This window comes from Crassostrea angulata, chromosome 2, assembly GCF_025612915.1.
Source record: "Crassostrea angulata isolate pt1a10 chromosome 2, ASM2561291v2, whole genome shotgun sequence".
NCBI classification, from domain to species: Eukaryota; Metazoa; Mollusca; class Bivalvia; order Ostreida; family Ostreidae; genus Magallana; species Magallana angulata.
Genome location: NC_069112.1, coordinates 62,291,194 through 62,313,217, shown reverse-complemented (window position 1 = coordinate 62,313,217; position 22,024 = coordinate 62,291,194). Strand labels below are relative to the sequence as shown.

At 33.1% G+C, this 22,024-nt stretch overlaps 2 protein-coding genes, 1 long non-coding RNA gene and 1 pseudogene across 3 annotated transcripts; 3 read left to right on the top strand and 1 right to left on the bottom strand.

The window, feature by feature from the left end:
- The first annotated feature begins 2,312 nt into the window (after window positions 1-2,312).
- On the top strand, window positions 2,313-7,283 carry LOC128172821 (uncharacterized). The gene is made up of 7 exons (XM_052838563.1): window positions 2,313-2,493; window positions 2,770-3,195; window positions 3,319-3,343; window positions 4,102-4,258; window positions 5,351-5,415; window positions 5,600-5,694; window positions 7,021-7,283. Exons 1-7 carry the CDS (start codon window positions 2,343-2,345, stop codon window positions 7,128-7,130), a joined length of 1,029 nt encoding a protein of 342 aa, XP_052694523.1. The 5' UTR covers window positions 2,313-2,342; the 3' UTR covers window positions 7,131-7,283.
- A 1,402-nt stretch (window positions 7,284-8,685) lies between these two features.
- LOC128174632 (uncharacterized) lies at window positions 8,686-10,125 on the top strand. The gene has a single exon (XM_052840141.1). It carries the CDS (start codon window positions 8,686-8,688, stop codon window positions 10,123-10,125), a length of 1,440 nt encoding a protein of 479 aa, XP_052696101.1.
- A 2,923-nt stretch (window positions 10,126-13,048) lies between these two features.
- Window positions 13,049-16,162, top strand: LOC128172755 (uncharacterized; annotated as a pseudogene).
- Window positions 16,163-18,754: 2,592 nt separating this feature from the next.
- On the bottom strand, window positions 18,755-21,178 carry LOC128172827 (uncharacterized). Its single transcript, XR_008242335.1, has 3 exons — window positions 20,956-21,178; window positions 20,644-20,840; window positions 18,755-20,435 (listed from the first exon to the last, which is right to left on the bottom strand). It is a non-coding gene; the product is annotated as an uncharacterized LOC128172827 (long non-coding RNA).
- Between the last annotated feature and the right edge of the window lie 846 nt (window positions 21,179-22,024).

The window sequence follows — 22,024 nt, the reverse complement described above, 5'->3', positions numbered from 1 at the left end:
AATTCCTACATTCAGTTCAAGATCCGCTCCTGAATTCTCATTGGCTGTCCAAAAATAACACCGGTCAGTAAACATGGCGGACAAATTCAACTTGTGTTGTAGACATACACGAAAAAAAACGATATATGGACTATACTTGATATTTTTGGATACATTTATGCCATAGACATCTCCAATGTTTGAGTTCAGGTAAGAAATGCAAATGTTATTGTCATTTATATACGATTTGAGACAAAATTGTTGCGGGAGTGAATTACTTCCGCACTTGCACCATTACGGAGAATCTTTGGAGTTGAAGCCCTCTCCTCCCCCCAAAAAAAAATCGGGAGAGGGCTACATTATTGCAGCTACTTCCACGTGTGCACACATTCCGCTTGCCTAAGTAGTTCTTATAAAAACTTGGAAGTTTGGTTTAGTAATTATATAACATTTTACTCAGTTTTATTTCAATTCATTTACCTTAAGAGATGCAAACATACATAAAATACAGTTCGACCTCTTGATTCAAGAATCCACATTTTGTCTCACGCGTAAGAATTTTGATCGAAAGATTCATTCAGTAATGCAGTTGACCTCGATGAATTGACCTCAATCATAAGAAGATGCTCCATGAATTGACCTCGATCTATTGATGTTGCATAATAGTAGCTGGGAAGACGGCTTGATTTATAAAGAAGGTTACGTTATAATGCGACCTCAATAGCAATTTATGATGGCATTCAATGCTTTTCAGTCGCATTAAATTATTTTAATACAATTCTTTCTTTGTATACGTGTTAATGCTCTTTGAAGAGCCTACTCAGTATTCTGAAGAAGAAGATACATTAACATTTGATAATTACGTTAAAATATAAAACTAGACATGGAGTTTACGAACGGCTTTCTCCAAATTTATTTCAAAACTAATTTTTTTGTAAAAATGCAGTACTTTTTTAATTATTTATATCAAACTGATCATGTTGATTGCTTCTAGCTAGCAATGTATTATTATTGCAGATCATTCGTTTAAAAGAAATACTAGTTATGCTATTCTCTCTTTTGACGTAAAATACATTTAGTAAGTATTTCAACATGTAATTCAATCCTTCGGTCAAGTTAGTTTTGCATACGTTTGTAATCAGTCTATATCAAACATCTATTGTATCTTGACACATAATTTCAATCATATTAGCAGGAGAGACACATTAAATGATTCCCCGCTTAAAAGTACACAGTTATCCCCGAAGTTTTCATTAAAATGAGAATACGATACACATTCACATTTGGTACATTGTATACACGTTCCGAAGGAATTAAATTTATTTAGACGCCTTAAAATTTCTAATACCTTCAATTAAATCAATTATGTACCGTAATTAAGAAAATATGGAATGTGTTAAATCGAAACTCCTTTTAACAAGGTAACAAATTTATCTGTGTCTCGCATATATAAATCGTACGTAGAAGAATTGGATTACATAAATATCAACTTCTATGTTAAGTAACTTTGTTTAGTATTTTGTTATGTATTATCTTCATTTCTTTTTACTTAATTTTCTTTAACTTATCATATAAGAATATTCGTTATTAAGACAAATTAAATGTGTTTGAATCCTTTAAGATAGTGTTTACTCGTGAAAAATAAAACAGCGCATGGCTACTGTACATGTCGCCTTTCGATAAAACACAAGCATATTGTGGTACAAATTACAGCAATACGTTTCCTTAAAAATTAAGTTTGCTTTTGAGTGTTTAATGGTAAAGGGCAATTGAAAATGAATTTACACTTGATTGTAGACATCAAGTTTAATATTTTACTATACTTTGAATTTTTGTTTTTGCATTTTGTCTATTTTACTGATATATGCACTTACATATTACTATTTCGATGACCCAGATTGATACATAGTAGGCAATTAAAAAAGGAAAGGGCACCGCTAAGCGGAGCATCCCCTCGCGACATGAAACATTTTGGTGTAAGGGTTTTTCCTTTTTATCTTGCCCATAAGCTAAAGGAGATGCACACATGCACACAGCAGCAATACTATATCCCCTTGTAACAAGTTGCATGAGGGGATAAAAAAAATCTAACATCCAAATTCTTATGTATTTTAAACTTCAGATGAGAAAAAAGATTGTGATATCGCAAACATCACAACATGTGACGAGTCTGAGGAGTCTTCAGGTGATGAAGTTCCACTGGGGAAGAGGATTCCCAAAAAGAAATCTTTTGGAACAGAGTTTGCCACAGGTATTATTAAAAAAAAAATATTTTCATTTAGGTAAAAGCTTACATCTTTTAGCATTCATTTAATTTTTTAATGCTTCAAAAATGTTCCAGTAACAATTAAATACTTTTTTTAATGACAATTGCTTCTGATAATGTTTTATTTAATTATTCTACAGGAAGTACACTAGAAACAGATAGTTCCAAAACCAGCTGTAATAATCCAGTCCTTCCTGCGCCACCACAACCTCCAAAGAGGTCGAGTTCTAAAACACAGAAATCAAATGGTACATTGCATTTATCATTCTTGATCATTACATCCTCATCGTGATATGTTTTCCATTTATATTTTTTTTTAGAAATATTATTTGCAAGTCATTGGTAAAATATTTCTAGCAAGTTATATTATTGTTTATTTTATGCTAGTCTGTAAATCTTGACTATTCATTTTATACATGACCCCTGATTTAGAATAGAATCATCTATCACAAAAGAACAATTTTATAAATAAAAAAATATTAAAGTTTGAATCCTTTTAATAATCTATTCCAATGGCATTGTAGGGGTAGCAAATCAAAGAAAGGCACCTCAAAGGATTTCTTCTTCAAAGAGTCCCTCACCAGCAAGATCCTCTAGATCCAGGGAAAACAGTCGTCGTCAAACATTCACGCCGTTGAGCAGATCCAGATCTAGATCCAGGGGACACAGTCGTCGTCAACCATTCTCACAGTTGAGCGGATCTAGATCCAGAGAAAACAGATTTGGCCAATACTCAAGTTCCAGAGAAAATAATCGTCGTCAATGCTCAAATTCCAGCAGAAACAGTCATCGCAATGTATCAACCTTATCACAGTTGAGCAGATCTAGATCTAGATCCAGAGAAAACAGTCATCGTCCATCCTCCAGATCCAGAGAAAACAGTCATCATAGAACGACCTCACAGTTGAGCAGATCCACCTCCAGCTCTGCATATCCAATGTCGGAAGAAAGTAAGTGTCCTAGAGACTAGAGTAAACATTGCATATATCCTTCTTCATTTTTTTTGTGTTTTCTTAATTGAGGTGTTAATATCCAAATGTATAGACTATAGTTTAACATTTTTTCATTTTCAGGATTTCAAAGACGGGTTATATACCTATTAAGGTCTATCGATTGTCGTGTGACGTCATTGTGAGCATTCCGGAATATTTTACCGTTATCGGTTATAATAATAGTGTTATGTGATGCATAGTTTTGCCAATATTTCTTGATTTATACTTGTGTTTAACACATTTTAAGCTATGTAAAGTGAAATGACACCAATGTTTAACAATTTATAGAGAGTAGTTGGAGTTGAAATCGCTGAATTCAATGAAAAACTGATAAAACCGTATATAGGCAAACTTGACAGAGACCACAATTCATAATTTTTTACCAGGCAAGGTAAACATTTTTATTGCATATTTTGATAGGATATATAATGAATCACAAATGTACCAATTTTCAGTGAGTTTGAACCATTATTTCAAAAGTTATAGATGTTTTATGTTGCTAAACTGTATTTATTCATGGTTGAAAAATCGTATCAAAATGCACTGTAAATGTGATAGCTTTCATACTGGCAATTTTTAAATGGCCTTAAAATGTTAAAATACTTAAAATAAAGGATTGCGATTAATTTCTTTTAAAAATTGCTTTATTATATCGAAATTAGTTAAAATAAATGTGATGTTTGATAAGAGAGCAGTCGTTGCTATAACTGTCCTGATAGTGTACCTGTGTTAGCTCCTACAGCATGAACAAAATATTTGCAACATACCAATATTTAGCTTCAATTTGATTGTTTGCATAATAATCATCAAATTTAAACATAAATTACACAGATTAAACCATAAAAACAACGAGGGTGGAGAAACCTTAACAGAAATTCGCGACAATGTTAAAAAGGGAAATCCCTTTAACAGCATTGTTCAAAGTGGATCGGATGATAACACACTGGACCAAAATCTAACACTTGAAGACTTCAAGGATTTTAACTTGTCGTTGAATGTCAAAAAGGATTATGACATTTGTGTAAGTTAGATTAATAAAAAACTTAATTTTTTAAGTTATTATTAGAAATCAATACTGTCTTTTATAAATATTTTAATTATATTTAATATACATTACATTTGCATGTGTACTACATTTTTAAAATGTTGATACCTTTAATCATACCCAGTAGTGCTTAATTTTTAAGGCGTCGAGCTAATGCTCGGCAGCCTTCTAGCGATCGTCTGGATTGGCAATCGTCCAAAAATTCACGCGCTGCACCGCCTTTTAAATGCGCATAAGAAATAAGTTCCTTAAAGTATTAAACGTATTACAAGATTTTTTTTCCCATTTATTCAACTAAATTGTGTACAAAAAACCCAACTTTTCCTCCCTGGTGATTGACAACTCATTGCATAAGAATAAATTTGCTTAATCAAGAAATGGTGGATGAATACAATCAGGCCTAAGTGTAAAGATTCACTAGATATTATTTTAGTTTATCGCTTACATTTTAATTGGAGACCGTGCCCGATAGAAATAACATTTTGGATGTAAATTTATTTGTTATCGGGCACGGTCTCCAAAATAAATGTAAGCGATAAACGTATCTGGTAATTTCGTTGCAAAAAGTTAACTCGATAATGCAGTTAGTTTGGTCGAGCATTATAGATATCACGTGTTGTGGATTTGTTTGTAAACAACCATACCATAGGAAATCTTGTTTCAAACGGGAATTGAAATAAATAAATGTATGTTTTATTATTATAATTAGGGACACACTGTTAATGTATTCAAATTATGAACCTATGAAAGTTGTTCAAAGACTGTTTGAAGCAGAAAGAAACAAATTATTTTTGAACTTTGAAATTTCTTCGATTTTTGCAATTATGATGAGTTATTGTATTAAAAAAGCACCACTACCTATTTCATAAGAAAATATACCGATTTTTGTTTTTAAAGCAGCAGAAAACATAATTCAAATACTTTCTATTCTAAGTCTTATATCATTTGATATGACTATTAGTACAGAAATTCAAATTATTGGTATCATTCTATATAAAAGAAAAAAATGTCAGCTCGACGCCTTTGTGGCCGTTCCGGCCTTTGATTTATATTTTTTTTTTTAACTAGAAAAGTATTGTTGCACAAATTGGTGGCAATGACTACAAGGACCACATCAAAAAGGCCATGCAAAGGTAACATTTGCACTGTGCTTGAGTTTTCAATGATCAAGTTTAGTTAGTAGTTATAGTGTTGAGGTCTAATTTGTGCCCAGTAATGTAGAGTACCAATGAAATGTTATTTAATTTTCATTGCACTTGATTATTGTTTTAATTCACATAACACTGATTTTGATATATATGTATTTATTATTTTTAGGTGTATGACGAACAAAGTAATGTCATATATGAATATCTCTGGGAAGAAAAACAAATATGCATTTGGAGGGTCAAATTACTTCAAATTAGTCAAAGGTAAATACTAATTAAGTGATCATATTGGTTTTAAACAGTATATATGTACAAAGTTTCTTTTTTTACCGTATATACTCGCCTATAAGTATTTTTCAAGTTTATTTTCAAGATTTTGCCATTGACCCTCTTATAAGTCGGGTAATTTTTTCTGGATAATCAGTCTACAGATTGCCAATCAAATAAGCACATTTTATCAAGCATGACTATATTCTAGAAAAAAAAATATATTGATGTTTGACCCCTCTGTTATCATTTCTAGATGCAATGCATTTTAAAAGTGTTGTGTTTAGTTAAGACATCTATCCTGGATGAATAACTTTCGATTTTGGACGCCATTTTTTTTTTATTGATACACTGAGGAAAACTTGGTGTAAGCTATAAAAATATTTAAAATACTATTGAAAATAAAATGACAGTGATTTTGATCCCCTGTTGACTGATTATGATGGTATAGCCCCTTTTAAAAGTGGTGTGTTAGCTTGTGTTATTTTAGGTGACATGCCACCTACAGCCACCAATATAGATATTATCACCTCACGTGTAATTTATTATGAATAATTATAAAACGATCTTTATTTTTTTTTTAACAGACCAGCAATTATTCTTGTGTTTAATTTTTTAAGTATAAAACAGAAATTGCTGTTTTGTAATCCCACTAGATCGCTTTTAGACGCTATGTTTTTAATAGTTTTCTGTAAACAGAGTTATCTTTCTTGAAGTTTGTAACTTACGATTTTGGACGCCATTATATTTTTTAAACACTCATTACAACTAGATTATAGCTCAAAAACTATTTTAAATGCTACTGGAAATAAAATGACAGTGATTGTATCCCCTATTGACTGATTAGGGTTGGTAATTAGCCTCCTAAACTCAGTGTTGGCTTGTGTTGTTTTAAGTACAGTTATACCACAGCTATTATCACCTCAGGCGTAAATAATTGCCTGTTTAAATAAAAAATACTATCAAATACACCTTGTTCATATTTTAAGAAATACAGTTGAAACTTTCAATGTATTTATTATGTGTTTATCTTTTTAGTAATTAAAAAATAAAAATGTCAAATATAGGGATCGCAAGTCAAAAGTTGGAAGCAAAATGGCGCCCAAAAACGAAGTTTTACTCAGTGGAAAAATTATCTGATTGTATGTCATGCCTATAAGTCGGACCCCTACTTTTTAATCAAATTTCTACTCCCAAAATACCGACTTATAAGCGAGTATATACGGTATAATGAAACATCTTTTTATTTTTTTGCTGCAATGAATGAATAAAAATTTTATTTGGATATATTAATTTATATATATATACTCATGCTTTTTGTAGAAGTCATGATGAGAAATTACAATGTCACAGAAAACCAGGTGGTTGAGGCCACGGCGAATTATTTGAAGTGGGCTCCAGAAAGGAAGGACGGTGGTGGCCGGAAAAAATGACTCTATGATAGAACTTTTATTTTTAGTGATGAAATTTCTAATTAATCACAATTATGAATGGAATTAAAATGATTTAAATTTATACCAGGGATTTATTCTTTATTTAATACATGGTCCAATATTATCATTAAAAACATGTACTATTTATGTAACTAAGACCCCCTCTCCTCTTCCAAAAAAAAATAAGTGAATAAATGTTGAATCTACAGTTTTTCAACATATAATCAACGTTGATTATCAAAGTTGATTCAACGTTTAAACTTCAACGTTGAAACAAATTTTCAAAATCTAACATAAAATAAACGTTGAATCAACATAGAAAGTCAACGTTGATTCAAGGTTTATTCAATGTTGTGTGCCTGCTGGGCATATAGCAGGCGTCCAATCAAAGTCACTACCAGAATTTATATGACCGAATGTGTCAGTTGATGCATCCGTAAAAGAAAATAGCAATACTGTAACATCAATTTCTTTGAAAATCTTCACAATGAATAATAGCTTGAAAATAAAATTGCATCAATTATATCTACAGTTAATTCCGTCAAAGAAGATACTTTGTGTTTATTTTCACATAAGAAAAAGGTGAGAGTTGTTGCAGATGAATTTCTATGGAAAGGGTGCGTCGAATGACATGAATAACATTTCGGAAGAATAACCATGTAACACAAACAACCCAAAAGGCAGTAAAATAATCATAATTTTACATAAAAATTAGCTGCAATAATGTTGCCCTCTCCCTTTTTTTTTTTTTTTTTTTTTTTTTTTTTTGGGAGAGGGCTATAACTCCTTAGGATCTCCGTGATGGTGCAAGTGCGGCAGAGATTCACTCCAACACGGATTTCGGCTTAAATTATCAGTAAATGGCTATTTAATTAACATTTCTTACCTGAACTCCAAAATGTAGTTATGCAAAACATAAATCAATCCAAACATACACAGAACAATCCATATATCGGTTATTTTTCCAGTATGTCAACATCACAAATTAAATTTATCCGCCATGTTTACTGACCTTGATCGATTTTATTTTGGGACAGCCAATGAGACTAGGGAGTGGATCTCTGTAGGAATTACCTTATTTTAGGCATAAATATCGCTGTTTACAAAAAAAATGTCACATGGAATACTTTTATTTATCAATACTTAGTGATGCCATAGAGCACAATCATTTAGTAACCCCGAAAATCTACTTTACAAAGTAATTTATAATTTTCAAGCGTAAGTCTCAGTGCATCACACGAGAACTGTCATGGCTTCTGATGAGAGCAACTGGTAAACAAGCAGATTTATTTTATCTGGTTTTCGCGTTTAACGGGCTATTTTGTTGACAGTGAATAAAAATTTTGCCATTTTAGAAGTAAGTTGAATGTAAAAACAATTTATTTTGCCTGCGGTCGCCTGATTTAAAAATATATTTGCACCATTACAGAGATGCTGTGGAATTGTAGCCCTCTCCAGAAAATATCAGATAAAAAAAAATCAGAGGGCTACATTATTGCAGCTACATAAAAATGAATACTGGAAGACATGTTTGTCACACTTTTGCAAATGGTCTATGTATAATAACTATTACTCCTTTCCAGAATGCCAGAGAGAGCTGGACGAGGGGCTTGAGACATGCCATGAAAACATATGTGCACAGTCTGATGAAGATAAAGATGAAACAGTCTTTGATGATCAACAAGGGGCACAGCCTGATAAAGAAAACAATAATCTACTTGTTGACCTTCAAAGAACTCAGTCTGGTGACATTCTTGCACTGCCTGACAAAGAAAGCATTGAGACTCAAGTTGATGGGATGCATCAGACTCATTCTGAAGACATGATATACTCACAGCACATCAAAGAAAGGATTGAGACTCAAGTAACTGGCCTGCATGGGACTCATTCTGAAGACATGATAAACTCTCGGCCAAACAAAGAAAGCATTGAGACTCAAGTTGAGGGCCAGCAGGGGACTCATTCTGAAGACATGATATACTCACAGCACATCAAAGAAAGCATTGAGACTCAAGTAACTGGCCTGCATGGGACTCATTCTGAAGACATGATAAACTCTCAGCCAAACAAAGAAAGGATTGAGACTCAGGTTGATGGCCAGCAGGGGCCTCATTCTGAATATATTATATTCTCGCAGCCCGACAAAGAAAGGATTGAGACTCAAGTTGATGGCCAGCAGAGGACTCATTCTGAAGACATGATAAACTCTCAGCCAAACAAAGAAAGGATTGAGACTCAGGTTGATGGCCAGCAGGGGACTCATTCTGAATATATTATATTCTCGCAGCCCGACAAAGAAAGGATTGAGACTCAAGTTGATGGCCAGCAGTGGACTCGTTCTGAAGACATGATAAACTCTACGCCTAACAAAGAAAGCATTGAAACTCAAGTTGATGGCCAGCAGAGGACTCATTCTGAAGACATGATAAACTCTCAGCTAAACAAAGAAAGGGTTGATACTCAGGTTGATTGGATGCATCGGACTCATTCTGAATATATTATATTCTCGCAACCCAACAAAGAAAGGATTGAGACTCAAGTTGATGGCCAGCAGTGGACTCATTCTGAAGACATGATAAACTCTCAGCCAATCAAAGAAAGCATTGAGACTCAAGTAACTGGCCTGCATGGGACTCATTCTGAAGACATGATAAACTCTCAGCCAAACAAAGAAAGGATTGAGACTCGAATTAATGGCCAGCATGGGACTCATTCTGAAGATTTGATATACTCTCAGCCCGACAAAGAAAGTATTGAGACTCAAGTTGATGGCCTGCATGGAACTTGTTCTGAAGACATGATAAACTCTCAGCCAAACAAAGAAAGCATTGAGACTCGAGTTGATGGACTGCATGGGACTCATTCTGAAGATATGATATTCTCGCAACCCAACAAAGAAAGCATGGGGACTCAAGTTGATGGTCAGCAGCTGACTCGGTCTGAAGACATGATTTACTCGCATCACAACAAAGAAAGCATCAAGACTCAAGTTTAAAACTTTATAAAACTGCATGGCTGTCAATTAATTTCAAGAAAATTTCATGAAAATGGTACAATATTATTCAGTTAATCAAAATTCAACCCAACATCTTATTTCAATAGGAATAATATGCCTATAAAAGGTTTTAATATAAGGACAAACCCAAAATACTAGAAAATTGCACTTTTTCTAAGGACCACCCCCTGCTACATTTTGGCCCCTAAATCTCATCACAGGGTTGAGCAATCATAAAAATTCAGCCAGTTTCCCATTTTACACACATTGAACATCTTTTCTGTTCCCATGTTGTTAAACTTAAAGCCTATTAAAAATTTGACATTTTCTTGAAGGTGGCAGGGGATAGTTTTTTTGGTCGAGGAAATGTGAGGCAGATAGTGCTCATTTATGTGATTTAATTTTTAAGTGGATTTTTAAATTTGCTAAAATTGGTTTGCACGCAGGGGGCACATGGTCCCGACTCTTGAGCATTTTTAAGTATTTCAGATAAAACATGTACAACTTACATATAGCACTATATAGAATAGCCAGGGACGGTCTCAAAATTTTCTGAAAAATTGCCCTTTTTCACATTTTCACGGGTCCAGCACCACGCTCCAGTCCCGAGCAACTGCCATAAACTACCATAGGATTGGTAGCTTAAAGTATACCCATGCAAATAATCACCAATCGATGGGGGGTCAATCACCTTCTTTACGAGTGACATTTCGTGTTCTGAACCCACCCTACTTTTCAAGCACAAAACCGAAAGTGAAAAATTTGGCCACAGTTTCGCATTTTCATTCCATATCTGATGAAAAGTGCTACCAGTATTAAAGTGTCATATATCAATGAAATTGACATGAGCTCCTCTATCCACAAAATGAATGCATTAAATATTCTAGCAATTTATACACCTCAAATAACCAGCCAAACCTCATGTTCTCTCTTTATTTCAAAATTTTGAGTGGGTCTTTCGTTCGAAACTATCCCCTGCCACCTAAACAAAAACTTAAAAAGCCTTTCCATTTTAGCCTTTCGTCTTTGAAAGTGGGATGGGGCAGACTTATCCAAAAAATATTGATAAGGGAAAACGAGTTTGCAAATCATCGAAATCCTAATTCGTATATGGTGAGGTTCTATTATAGTATTAGTGTACTACCTATACCCTCTATCTGTCTATGTCACTGTTAATTTGACTGACACGGAATCAGCTTATTTACACTTTTTTATATGCATCCAAAAAAGTCGAAGGGGACCCACTCAATGCATATTGAATTTTTTGAGTTTGTTGTGAGAAAAAGTGGGAAGAGGGTGGCAGCCCCCCCCCCCCCCCCATGCACTTGCCTGTTTTGGAGATATTTATGTAATACTGGGTATTGTAGTTTTTATGTATATACCCCTAATACCCTGTTACAGACAAGACAAAACATCAGTTTGCTTTAGCATACACAAACATGAAAGCCAAATATAATTACGTATTTAGGTCTCGTAGAGGAACTTCATATTGGTCACACTACAGAGAATTGCGACGGAATATGCAAAGGCATTTCAATGATTTGGATGCAGCCGAAGTATCATTGCAGCAACAAGCCATACATTTAGAACACGAGGAGAATTGTCTTTCTATCCAACAAATTCAAGAAAACAGTCAAGAAATTACTGACAGTGTATCTAACAATGAAAGTGATTCTGAGAATGTAGTCTATCAGAGAGAATGAATTAGAAATACTATGTTATTTACACCCTAATCATTACTCCAGTGATGAAACTGATAATGAGCAAGATGAAAACAACCATGAACAAGAAACTAATACAATTCGAGAAGATTTGCGAAAATGGGCAATTATGTATAATATTCATTTGACTGCCTTAGGAGACCTCTTAGATATATTTCGTAAAGTTGTTAAAGATCTTCCAAAAGATCCTCGTACAATTATGGGTACTCCGAAACAATACCACGTGTCAAAGATTTGTAATGGAGAATACTATCATTTTGGAATCATGGAGGGTGTTCAAAAACAGATTAAACATTTATGTGATGATTTACCGGAGAACTTTTGCTTTGAATTACAGCTAAATATTGATGGTCTCCCATTATTTAAAAGCACTTCACACCAATTTTGGCCTATTTTGGGAAATCTATGTAACATTGATAAAAAAAAGTCCATTTGTAATTGGCTTATTTTTTGGTGTTACAAAACCAACGAGCGTGAAAGATTACCTTCAGCAAGTAGTTGATGAAATAAATCAGCTACAGATCAATGGTTTTGAGTTCCAAACAAAACACTGGAACATCAAAATTCATTCTGTTATATGCGATACACCAGCACGAGCATTTGTAAACTGTGTTAAGTCTTTCTATGGGTATCATGGCTGTGACAGATGTGAGCAACGTGGAAAATGGGAAGGCAAGATGACTTACCCTAAAATTCGTGCAAACCTACGAACTGATACTGCATTCAACAGTAAACGAGATGAAGAACATCATACAGGAGATATACCATTCACTGATACACAATTAGGAATGATAAGTCAGTTTCCAATTGATTATATGCACCAGGTTTGTCTAGGTGTAACTAAAAGAATCCTTATTATGTGGATAAAAGGACCATTATGTAACAGGGTTGGACAACATGTTATTGGGAGTATATCTGACGCATTAATTGCTCTAAAAGAAAATGTTCCTTGTGAATTTGCCCGAAAACCTAGGTCTCTTTCTGAAATAGACCGTTGGAAGGCTACAGAATATAGACTATTCTTACTCTACACTGGCCCAGTTGTTTTGCTCAGTTGTTTTGAAACATACCATTCATTCTAATTTATACAAAAATTTCTTTTTTCAGTTGCAATACACTTTCTACTCAATAAATATCTGTGCAGAACATACAACCAATATGTAAAAGAATTGTTAGAAACATTTCTCCAACATTTTTATCAACTGTATGGTGTTGATATGGCTGTTTATAATGTACATACTTTAATTCATCTTCCTGATCAGGCACTTCAGTTTGGCAGCTTAGATAACATTTCCTCCTTCCCTTTTGAAAACTATCTACAGAAACTAAAACGGTTAGTGCGAAAACCAGAATTTCCGCTGCAACAAGTTATTCGTAGACTTGAAGAACAGGCAAATTGCGATAAAAAGGATCATACCAACACATCCCTGCACATGGAGCATATAAGAGGACCCCTTTTACCTGAATTTGTTGGATCAACACAGTACCAAAAGGTCAAGGCAAGAAATTTTACAATACGCCTGAATAAAAAGGATTCATGTGTGCAAATAGGAGGGAAAATATGCATTGTACAAAACATTGTGCAAAATAATGGAGAAATTATCCTTTTATATAATAGATATCGACAAGAGAGTGATTTTTTTAATGTCCCATTATCTTCCATGACTCTTGGAATAAAAAATGTGTCAGCTCTTGGAAACACTTTAAGAGAAGCAAAGTTAGAAGACATTGAAGCCAAATGTTATTTAATACCATATTTAAATAACCACAAAGTGGCCTTCCCACTTTGTGACAGTATATGGTTAAAAAATGGTATGCGTACATGTACATTATTTGATGTGGTCCATTTTTTTTGGGCATGTATTTTTTAACAACCCATTCAATGAAATTCTTTTAATTTTCAGGGGAGAATATGCCGTTGTTGAGTTCACCGACACCAATGAGGTGGAGCTTGTCCCTGTATCATGGATCACCAGTGATAAAAAGAGTGCTTCTGGCCTAATTTTAGGTCTACTTCAAAACAAAAAATGCCAGTCCGGCAGGGTATGCTGCCGAACTCTACTGAGTTCATGAAGTATGTGGTGAAGATCATGTACCAAACCAGTAAGTCAAACTTTAACTACCTCGGCATGAAATAATAAAAAATAATAATGTGCTATACAATTTCAATTTATTACAAAAATGCAATTTGTCTTTATCACTAATAAAACTAGAACTGTCCTAATGGGACTAATACCCCCGCAAGGCTAATTTCAAATGGGACAAAAATAAAGGTTTGGAACACATACAAAAAAAAAATTCTAGAATTGTAAAAAAAAAAATTAGTTAGCAAAGAAAAATTAAAATCAAAATTGACAGAATTTCACTGTAAATACATATCTATAACAGTAATACATTTACAAATGTATGTATCTGATGATATATTTTTTTTTAAATTTAATTGATTTAAAGAAAAACCAACAAAATGACAATAACCCCTCCCTTTGCAGTAAATGAAAATACCGGTAGCCAAGCAATGCTTATCTGTTGATAAAACTTTCAATATCTTTCTAATAAGAGTCTTGACACATGCAATTAGTTGTTTCAAATTTTCCCCACTTTCTCCTATGGCACAATGGAACTCCGTATCAGAAAACTGATCCCTATGATTTTCTTTGATGAGGTTGTTAAATTTAATAAACTCCCAAAACATTACCATAATTACCATACTATGTAAAAATATATAAAAAAGAAAATTTAAATATTACAAACAATTTTAAAATTACCAAAACACTACAATCATATCAGTAATTTTGAATTTCATTTAAATTAATGCCCAAAAGGGTCACTTCACCAACTTACTTGACAAATAAATTTAAACAACCTCTAAAAATAGTTTAACTTCTTTATTAAAAATGATATAATTATTTATTTCCTTATAATGATAGAACTTTTTGTTTACATGAAACAGTTTTATAATAGCCCCAAAACCATCACCCATTTTACAGATTATCAATTTCCCCTAAACACATGCTCCATCTGAACCATGGCTCAGATAATGGCTCCCTTGGGACAAATGAATTCAGCCACACTTGTCTTTGATGTTCTTATTAGCTCCTAAGAATTTATCACTGACAAACAACAACTTTGCATTGTCAGTTGATAGAATACTTATAAAAAAATATTTTTTTTTATTAATTAAGACATAAAGACAAAAAATCTCCATCTGGATGTATTTATATAAATGTATTTTAGAGTGTTTTCTATTAATTAATTAATAAAATCTGTAAGGATTACCTCCCTTACTTTTCAACATTAGTGTACAATATATAGAATAAGGAAAATAAAAACTGTCATAAAATCATTAAATCTTGTCTGATCTCAAAAAAAATTGCAGGTGCACATCTTCAGATAGTGTTCAACATATGTACAAATTTTCAAACTGTTCCATGCAGTAATAAAAAATTCTATAGGGGGGACAAAGTTGCGTCTACAGACAGACGGACAGGGTGAAACCAATATACCCCCCTAAACTTCGTTTGCGGGGGTATAATAATCAATTGTTTGATGGTGCATTTTAGAAGATTATGAGAAAGCCCGGAAAAAACTAAAAGAGGCAGAGTGCAAGTCAGATTTACAGACGGAGGCCGAGGAAGAGGAAGTCACTAAAAAAAGAACAAAACGGTTTTAAACTATTTTCAAAATTAAAAACCTGAAATTTTAAAATGGTATTAATAATTAAGTTTGCCTAATTATTTTAAGCTTTTGTATGATATATCTGTTTACTATCAAATTTATTTTGTCATTTATTTTTTTCTTCAAAGGCCGAATCCAAAGTATGACGATTCAGACACAGAGTCGAGTGACAGTGATTCTGAAATTCGCCCGCGATCACCAAAGAAAAAAAAGAAAACTTTGCCAGCACTGCCCCCACTGCCCATCCCACCATCACCAGCCAAGGCCAATGGACAAAACTCAAAGTCTCAAGATTTGATATCTTCAGGAAATTCCAAGGCCACGACATCTGGTCAGTCTATGAAACTCATAAGTCTCATGATTCTTATAAAGTCTTATGAATCAGATAATTTTCAGAAAATTATTTTTAAATTTTTATTTCTAGAGTTTGAATTAAAAGTACTAAAGGGAATAGAGCAAATGCGACTACAAATGCAGCATAATACAACTATGCTGCAACTGCTTTTGAAAAAGGTAGACTTGCCAGCGTTCCAGGATGAGGATGAAGACCAGAGCTGCCTACCAAACATGCCAATTACATCGTTGGAACAGTTCGACGAAGTAAACGAAGCAATAAAAAATGATGATATCAGAAACCGCATGGTGAGTTTTGAAAATGTGTGATAAAAATTTTATAAAACAAAAAAATGATTTAAAAAACTTTCATAAAAATTTTTATCTTGTAATTATACCAGAAAACTGTTCATGAACAATGAATTGAGGATTAATAGTGTGTTAATATTAAGCATAAATTAAACTTACTGTTTACATGTATTTACATAAGAAAACTTGGAACGATTGGCGGGGATAACATTAAACAAAGCGTAAGACGAGTGATGGCTTCGATTTTAAACAACGACGTTGCCAAAAAAATGAATTGGCTAGGGAGAGGAGGAAAAAAGGCCTTTTCAATCTCACTTTTGAAAGATGTTTTGCTCCGTAAGTAATAATTTTATACTTATTACTATATTTTTTTTTCAGAAGATAAATGTTGTAAGACATATATTGTGAACTTTTTCCCTATCATTCAGGCACATAGCATCGTTTTTGAAACTGGGGGGGGGGGGGGCGTTTATCTATGCCTTTTCGATTTCACTCTTAAATTCCTAATTTTCAATTTCAAAATTTTACACACTTCCAAAAAAGTGTGTGTGTGGGGGGGGGGGGGGGGCAACTCCATGATAATTCAATTTTTTTTAATGTAAATTTAAGAAAAATAGTTCCTCCGAGAAACACAATATATTAACTAAATTAAATGTCATAAGGTTGAAATATTGAAACATCAATAATACATGTATACATATGTTTTATATTTCCTTTTATATTGAGACTTTTACACATTTTTTTCTTCTAAAATACTACATGTGTATGGTAATTTGCAGAAGTCATATGCTTATTATGATTTATTACAGAAAGTTAAATGTGTTTCATTCAAGAACTAACAGGTGTTGTCATTATTTTTCTATTTTGACAGTTACCGTGAGGAAAAATCGGTGTTGTAGGGATGCAACAAATAAAGATAACGAGGATGCCGCCAAAGACTGGCTGCGATACTCCTGTGACAGGGATGGGGGTAGGAAAGACAGAAAACAGAAAAAGGCTGCTGAAGAAGAACAGGAGTCCAGCTAAATTTTTGTTTAACTGAACAGTAAACGTACATGAAGTTCTCTTATTTTGACTTTAAGTAATCCTTAAAAATCAATTAGATAAATCTTTTATTCATTTGTAATAATAAACATACCATCAAAATATAAAAATCTTGTTTTTTCTCTCACTTAATTGATGTTAGATAATTTTTATTTGATAAGATTTCTGAATGAACAGGTGTGTGTGTGTGGGGGGGGGGGGGATGATATTGGTCCACCCTCCATGTAAACTAAATAATGTTGGCAAAATGTCAAGGCCAATGTGAGGTGAGAAAAACATTTGGCCAACGTTAAAGAAATGTTTGACCAACCAAAGAAAACGTTGAGCCAACGCGAAAGAAACACTGGACCAACACAAGATAAACCAAAACTAAAGGTTGTCGTTTTGCGTATTGGCCCAACATATATTTGATGTTGGGCCAACGTCTATATAATCTGCTTCCAATGTTGCACCAACGTTTAACCAATAAATTGGCCCAACAAAGGCCCACTTTGCACTTCGATGTTGTACCAACGTTGGAATTCAACATTGGGCCAACAAAACGAGTATTATTGGCTTTACGTTGGGCCAACATATGGATGCTGACTGGGAAAGATCTTGCCTACCTTAAAAAACTTAAGAATTCTTTTCTTTAAAAAAGTCATCATTGTTACATTTTAATCATTTTGGGGTAGATGAGCACTGTAGATACATGTAATATAATTGGAAGTTTAAGGGACAAACATATTGTAACATATTGTCTATTACGGTACAATGTAAGTAATAATTGGCGTTGGATTATCATTATTACAAGAGAGTCATCAGTTTGGGTTAAAACAAATCTATATTTATACAGCTGGAATGTTTACTGGAGGACCTAAATCGCCAAAGCGGGGTGTGACCCGATTTTCGTTTAGTTGGGCGATTTCATTAATCTTGAAAAGGGGTCATAACTCGCGTGTCTTACTAAATGTACATTACTACATTTAACAATTACTAATCAAGCTAGTGTGTTTTTTAATTCGATAGAATTCTTCCAAAACATCCGATCCAATGTATAATATACATGTATGTAGCTGTTACAAAACAAATGTCAAAAAAATTCATCTGACCCCTCTGCCAATGGATGAGTTCATTCCTTCCGTGAACGGTAATAGCATGATTTCGCGCCATAATATCTCATTCATAATTTTTGCGCGCCGAATAGTTGACGAGTCCGTTGGGATCATGTGAATACCCCAGAGCACACCGTGTGTTTACATCACAGGCACGAAGCATCGGGGGTTGGGGTGAGGGAGGCTGCTTCCCCCTCCCCACTGTTTTGGCAGCTGGCACTTTTCTTAACTTTATAGGATAAATGGAAATATCATGGACCCTCCCCCCTCACTTTTGTAGGAGCATGCAATAAACGAAACTGCAAATAAGGGATTCTAATTGAATTGAAGTTATAGTTAGGTTTTTTTATGAATTTGAGAATTCAACCTTTTTTAATTGCTTGTAAAGATGATTTTGATGAAGCTGCCCACACACATTAATCAAAGTACTGAAAGTACTGAGAAGCGCTAAGCATTTGCTGTTTGTTACTGTATTAAGGAACATCTGTTAAATCTAATAATATGTAATGTACATGAGATATACTTTCTCTGTTTTAGAATTTTGAAATTGAACACTATTTGAAAAAGAAATGGGATAAGGCAAAAATTTATACAATGAAAGTCCCAGCGGGATTCAAACTCACAACCTGCAAATTTTTAGTTATTGCTGTACCACATTTTCTACGCTGTTGAACAACAATTAAAGGAAAGAGAAAATCTATAAAGTATGTCAAAGAATGAAGGTGTACCATTTTTTGTTGGATTTGACAGCCTTACCATGTTTACTGGAAAATGAAAGGTTTCAATTTTTAAAATATTTGCAAAAAGGTAATTATTGGTTTCATAAACAATGTTCTAGGTTATCTCAGATTAACATTGATGTTTTGTGCAGGTGAAAACATTTATATTCATTTTATTAGCCATGCATTTATAATTTCGTTTATATCTTAATTTATATTGTAAAGGGAATTAAGAGTAATTTGCACAATGCATGCAGGTCTTAAGTTATTTGTAGAGGTAAAAGTGGAAAGAAATTTAAGAGATTTAACAAGTTTTATTGCAAAGAATTTCACAATGAATACAAAGTTAGAAATGCTTACAATGGTAATGTAAAACATTATTTGACACTGAAAAAAGAAATGAAAAAAAAGTAGAGGGTCTTTAGGATGAAGGAAAACATATTTTCTTCAATAAAAAAATGTAGTTAAGTGTGATAAATATTACAAAAATCTGTTTGCTGGCCTAGAAAATTAAATATGAAATTTAATGGTGCTGGAGATTGGTTTCAACATGTAATAAGATAAAAAAATAAAACAAACTAAAAACCAACACATGTACATCAGGTATGAATTAAATACAAGCACAATCCAATCTGCAAGATGTTAATAACCATAACAATACTTCTTTAATAGTAATCATGTCACAAAATTGTTCATCGATAACAATAATGGACAAACAATTGTATCAAAAAATTGCAGATAAGGTTTAACCATGTCTTAATTTGTAACAAATGGAAAATGTTTGCAAAATTCATATAATATACATGTACACACAACAAGCAATATTGCTGCACAACAAAAGCTTAAATGTTCTTTCACATTTTGAATATATTTTTGTTTAAATCCTTTACGATAAAAATTTTAAAAAAAACAAACGTTTTTTTTCTAAAAATTGGAATGATATTTGTTATAACCATATATAAAAAGGAAGGAGAGTGTATACTTCGAAAACATTTTTTTTCCTCAGAATTTTACATAACTATTGGGAATAATTAATTTTCAGAAGTATACAAAAAATTTTGAGTTGATAAATAGAGCTGAAATTACAGTATGGAATCCATCTTCTTCTCATTTGAGATTGGTGTTGTGGTTGTTGTCAGTAAATGCAATGTTCAGACTGAGAATTTCAGATCCTTGTTGTGTGGTAATAATGTTAATTGGGATTTTACTCCAAGAGATAATCTTTTGGTACATTGAAGGAGAGACTGGAGGCATGGTTGTCACTTTCTGATAATGTTGTTTCATTACTGATTATAGTTGAACTGTAATGTCCCTGTAGTTTGAATCCAGTGATTGTTCTTTAATGGCCCTATTGCAATTGTAGACCTAAGTGCTTCCATGTGTCCACTAATTTGAATTTGAAGTGGCTGTATTTTCTGCAAAGAAAGAAAATTGCAAATATATATTAAAAAATGTCAGATTGACTTTCTTTATCAGTATATCTTTTAAAAATATGGTAGTTAAGTGTGACAAAAACAATTTAAATTTAAAAATGACAGTTATAATATTGTTGTAATTTGCAATACATATATACATTCATGTAGTCAATGAACAAACAATTGACCTAAACAATAGTGTTCCTACTTGAATTAAGAGTTCCATATCTTGCAACTCATTCAACAGACAATGGGAGATTTTGATTTGAATTCCCTATCTGTTGTTCTTGTTCTGCAAGTTCTGTCTAAAGAGTGACATCAATGTACATGGGTTATCTTCTTGAAGAGTTATTGATCTAATAAATGTGTTGTTCCATTAACCGTAACAGTTTTTGAGGCTTCATTCTAAAATAAACAAATGGAGAAATTCAGATGTACATGAATAAAATACCAACATGTTGTAAATGTATGTTGTTTTCTACTATCAATGTCAAAGATTGAGATTTTACTATAGTCCTACTTTGATTATTTGTCTCTTAACAGAGAAAATGGATCTCCATGGAGAAGTCTTTGTTTCAGAAACCTTCTTTATTGGTGATGTGGGCACGATCATTTAAACTGCAGATTCCTCTATGGCATTTGGTACATCTATTCTTGCCCTCACCCATTCTTGTTGTTTTTGGCGATGTGTTCCTTTTGTAAACACTTTGACAGTTATACCATTTTTCCTCCTTGAGGTCAAGAATGCTTTTGAATGGCATTCTACAAAGAAATAACAATATTGTCACTGTTCAACTTTGAAACAAAGTTAGAAGAGATAGAGAATAGCTTTTGATGGCACAAAAAAATATTATATTGATAATACAGTTTATCTCACAAAATTAACAGGGAATAAAGTGTTTCTTTTGCAAATGTATATTTTTTCGAATTAACTAATATACACCTGATTGTAACTCAGATTTTTCATATTAATGGAATAACTGAAATTTAAATTTATGTCAAGTTCAAGTCTGATTCGGTATGAAAAATTATTTCTAAACCCCAAGAGGAATGTTATATTGACAACTGAGTTTATGTTACATTGACAACTGAAAAAATGCTTAAATATCATGATAATTTCAAGGTTTTTTGTTTTTGTTTTTATTCAAGTTCATCAGTATGATCATCATGATATGGCAAATAAGCCACAATTGGCTTGTGGTCAGAGTAATATGACTTCAAATGTTGCACTTGATATTTGAGAAGGACACATCGTATTGGTATAAATGTGGTCCAAACATGAGTCATAATCACTTGTAACAGAGTGAACAACCTGGCTTACTTTATGGTCTATGAGAAATTCTGATAAACAAGTCTGTGTAAAAAAGTCAACATTTGCATCTCCTATAATAACAAAATGATGTTCTGTTCCAAGCAATTCAAACAAATTCTGAAGGTACTGACACAAATACCCCTGTGAAGCTTTTTGAGGAGAGCAATAAAAGAAGACAAGTTGCAATATTCTTTCCCGGTGAATTATATGACAAAGCACTGTTTCAGTTGCCATAATATGGAGTCTTCTTATATTCTGGAAAGGGATCTTTGAATAA

What these genes read in the sequence shown, in the direction of transcription:
- LOC128172821 (XM_052838563.1), top strand. Translation starts at nt 2,343, where the DNA reads ATGACAATTGCTTCTGATAATGTTTTATTTAATTATTCTACAGGAAGT. An exon ending in TAAAACACAGAAATCAAATG is followed by an intron (nt 2,494 to 2,769) that starts GTACATTGCATT and finishes ATGGCATTGTAG; the next exon opens with GGGTAGCAAATCAAAGAAAG. An exon ending in ATCAAAAAGGCCATGCAAAG is followed by an intron (nt 5,416 to 5,599) that starts GTAACATTTGCA and finishes TATTATTTTTAG; the next exon opens with GTGTATGACGAACAAAGTAA.
- LOC128174632 (XM_052840141.1), top strand. Translation starts at nt 8,686, where the DNA reads ATGTATAATAACTATTACTCCTTTCCAGAATGCCAGAGAGAGCTGGAC.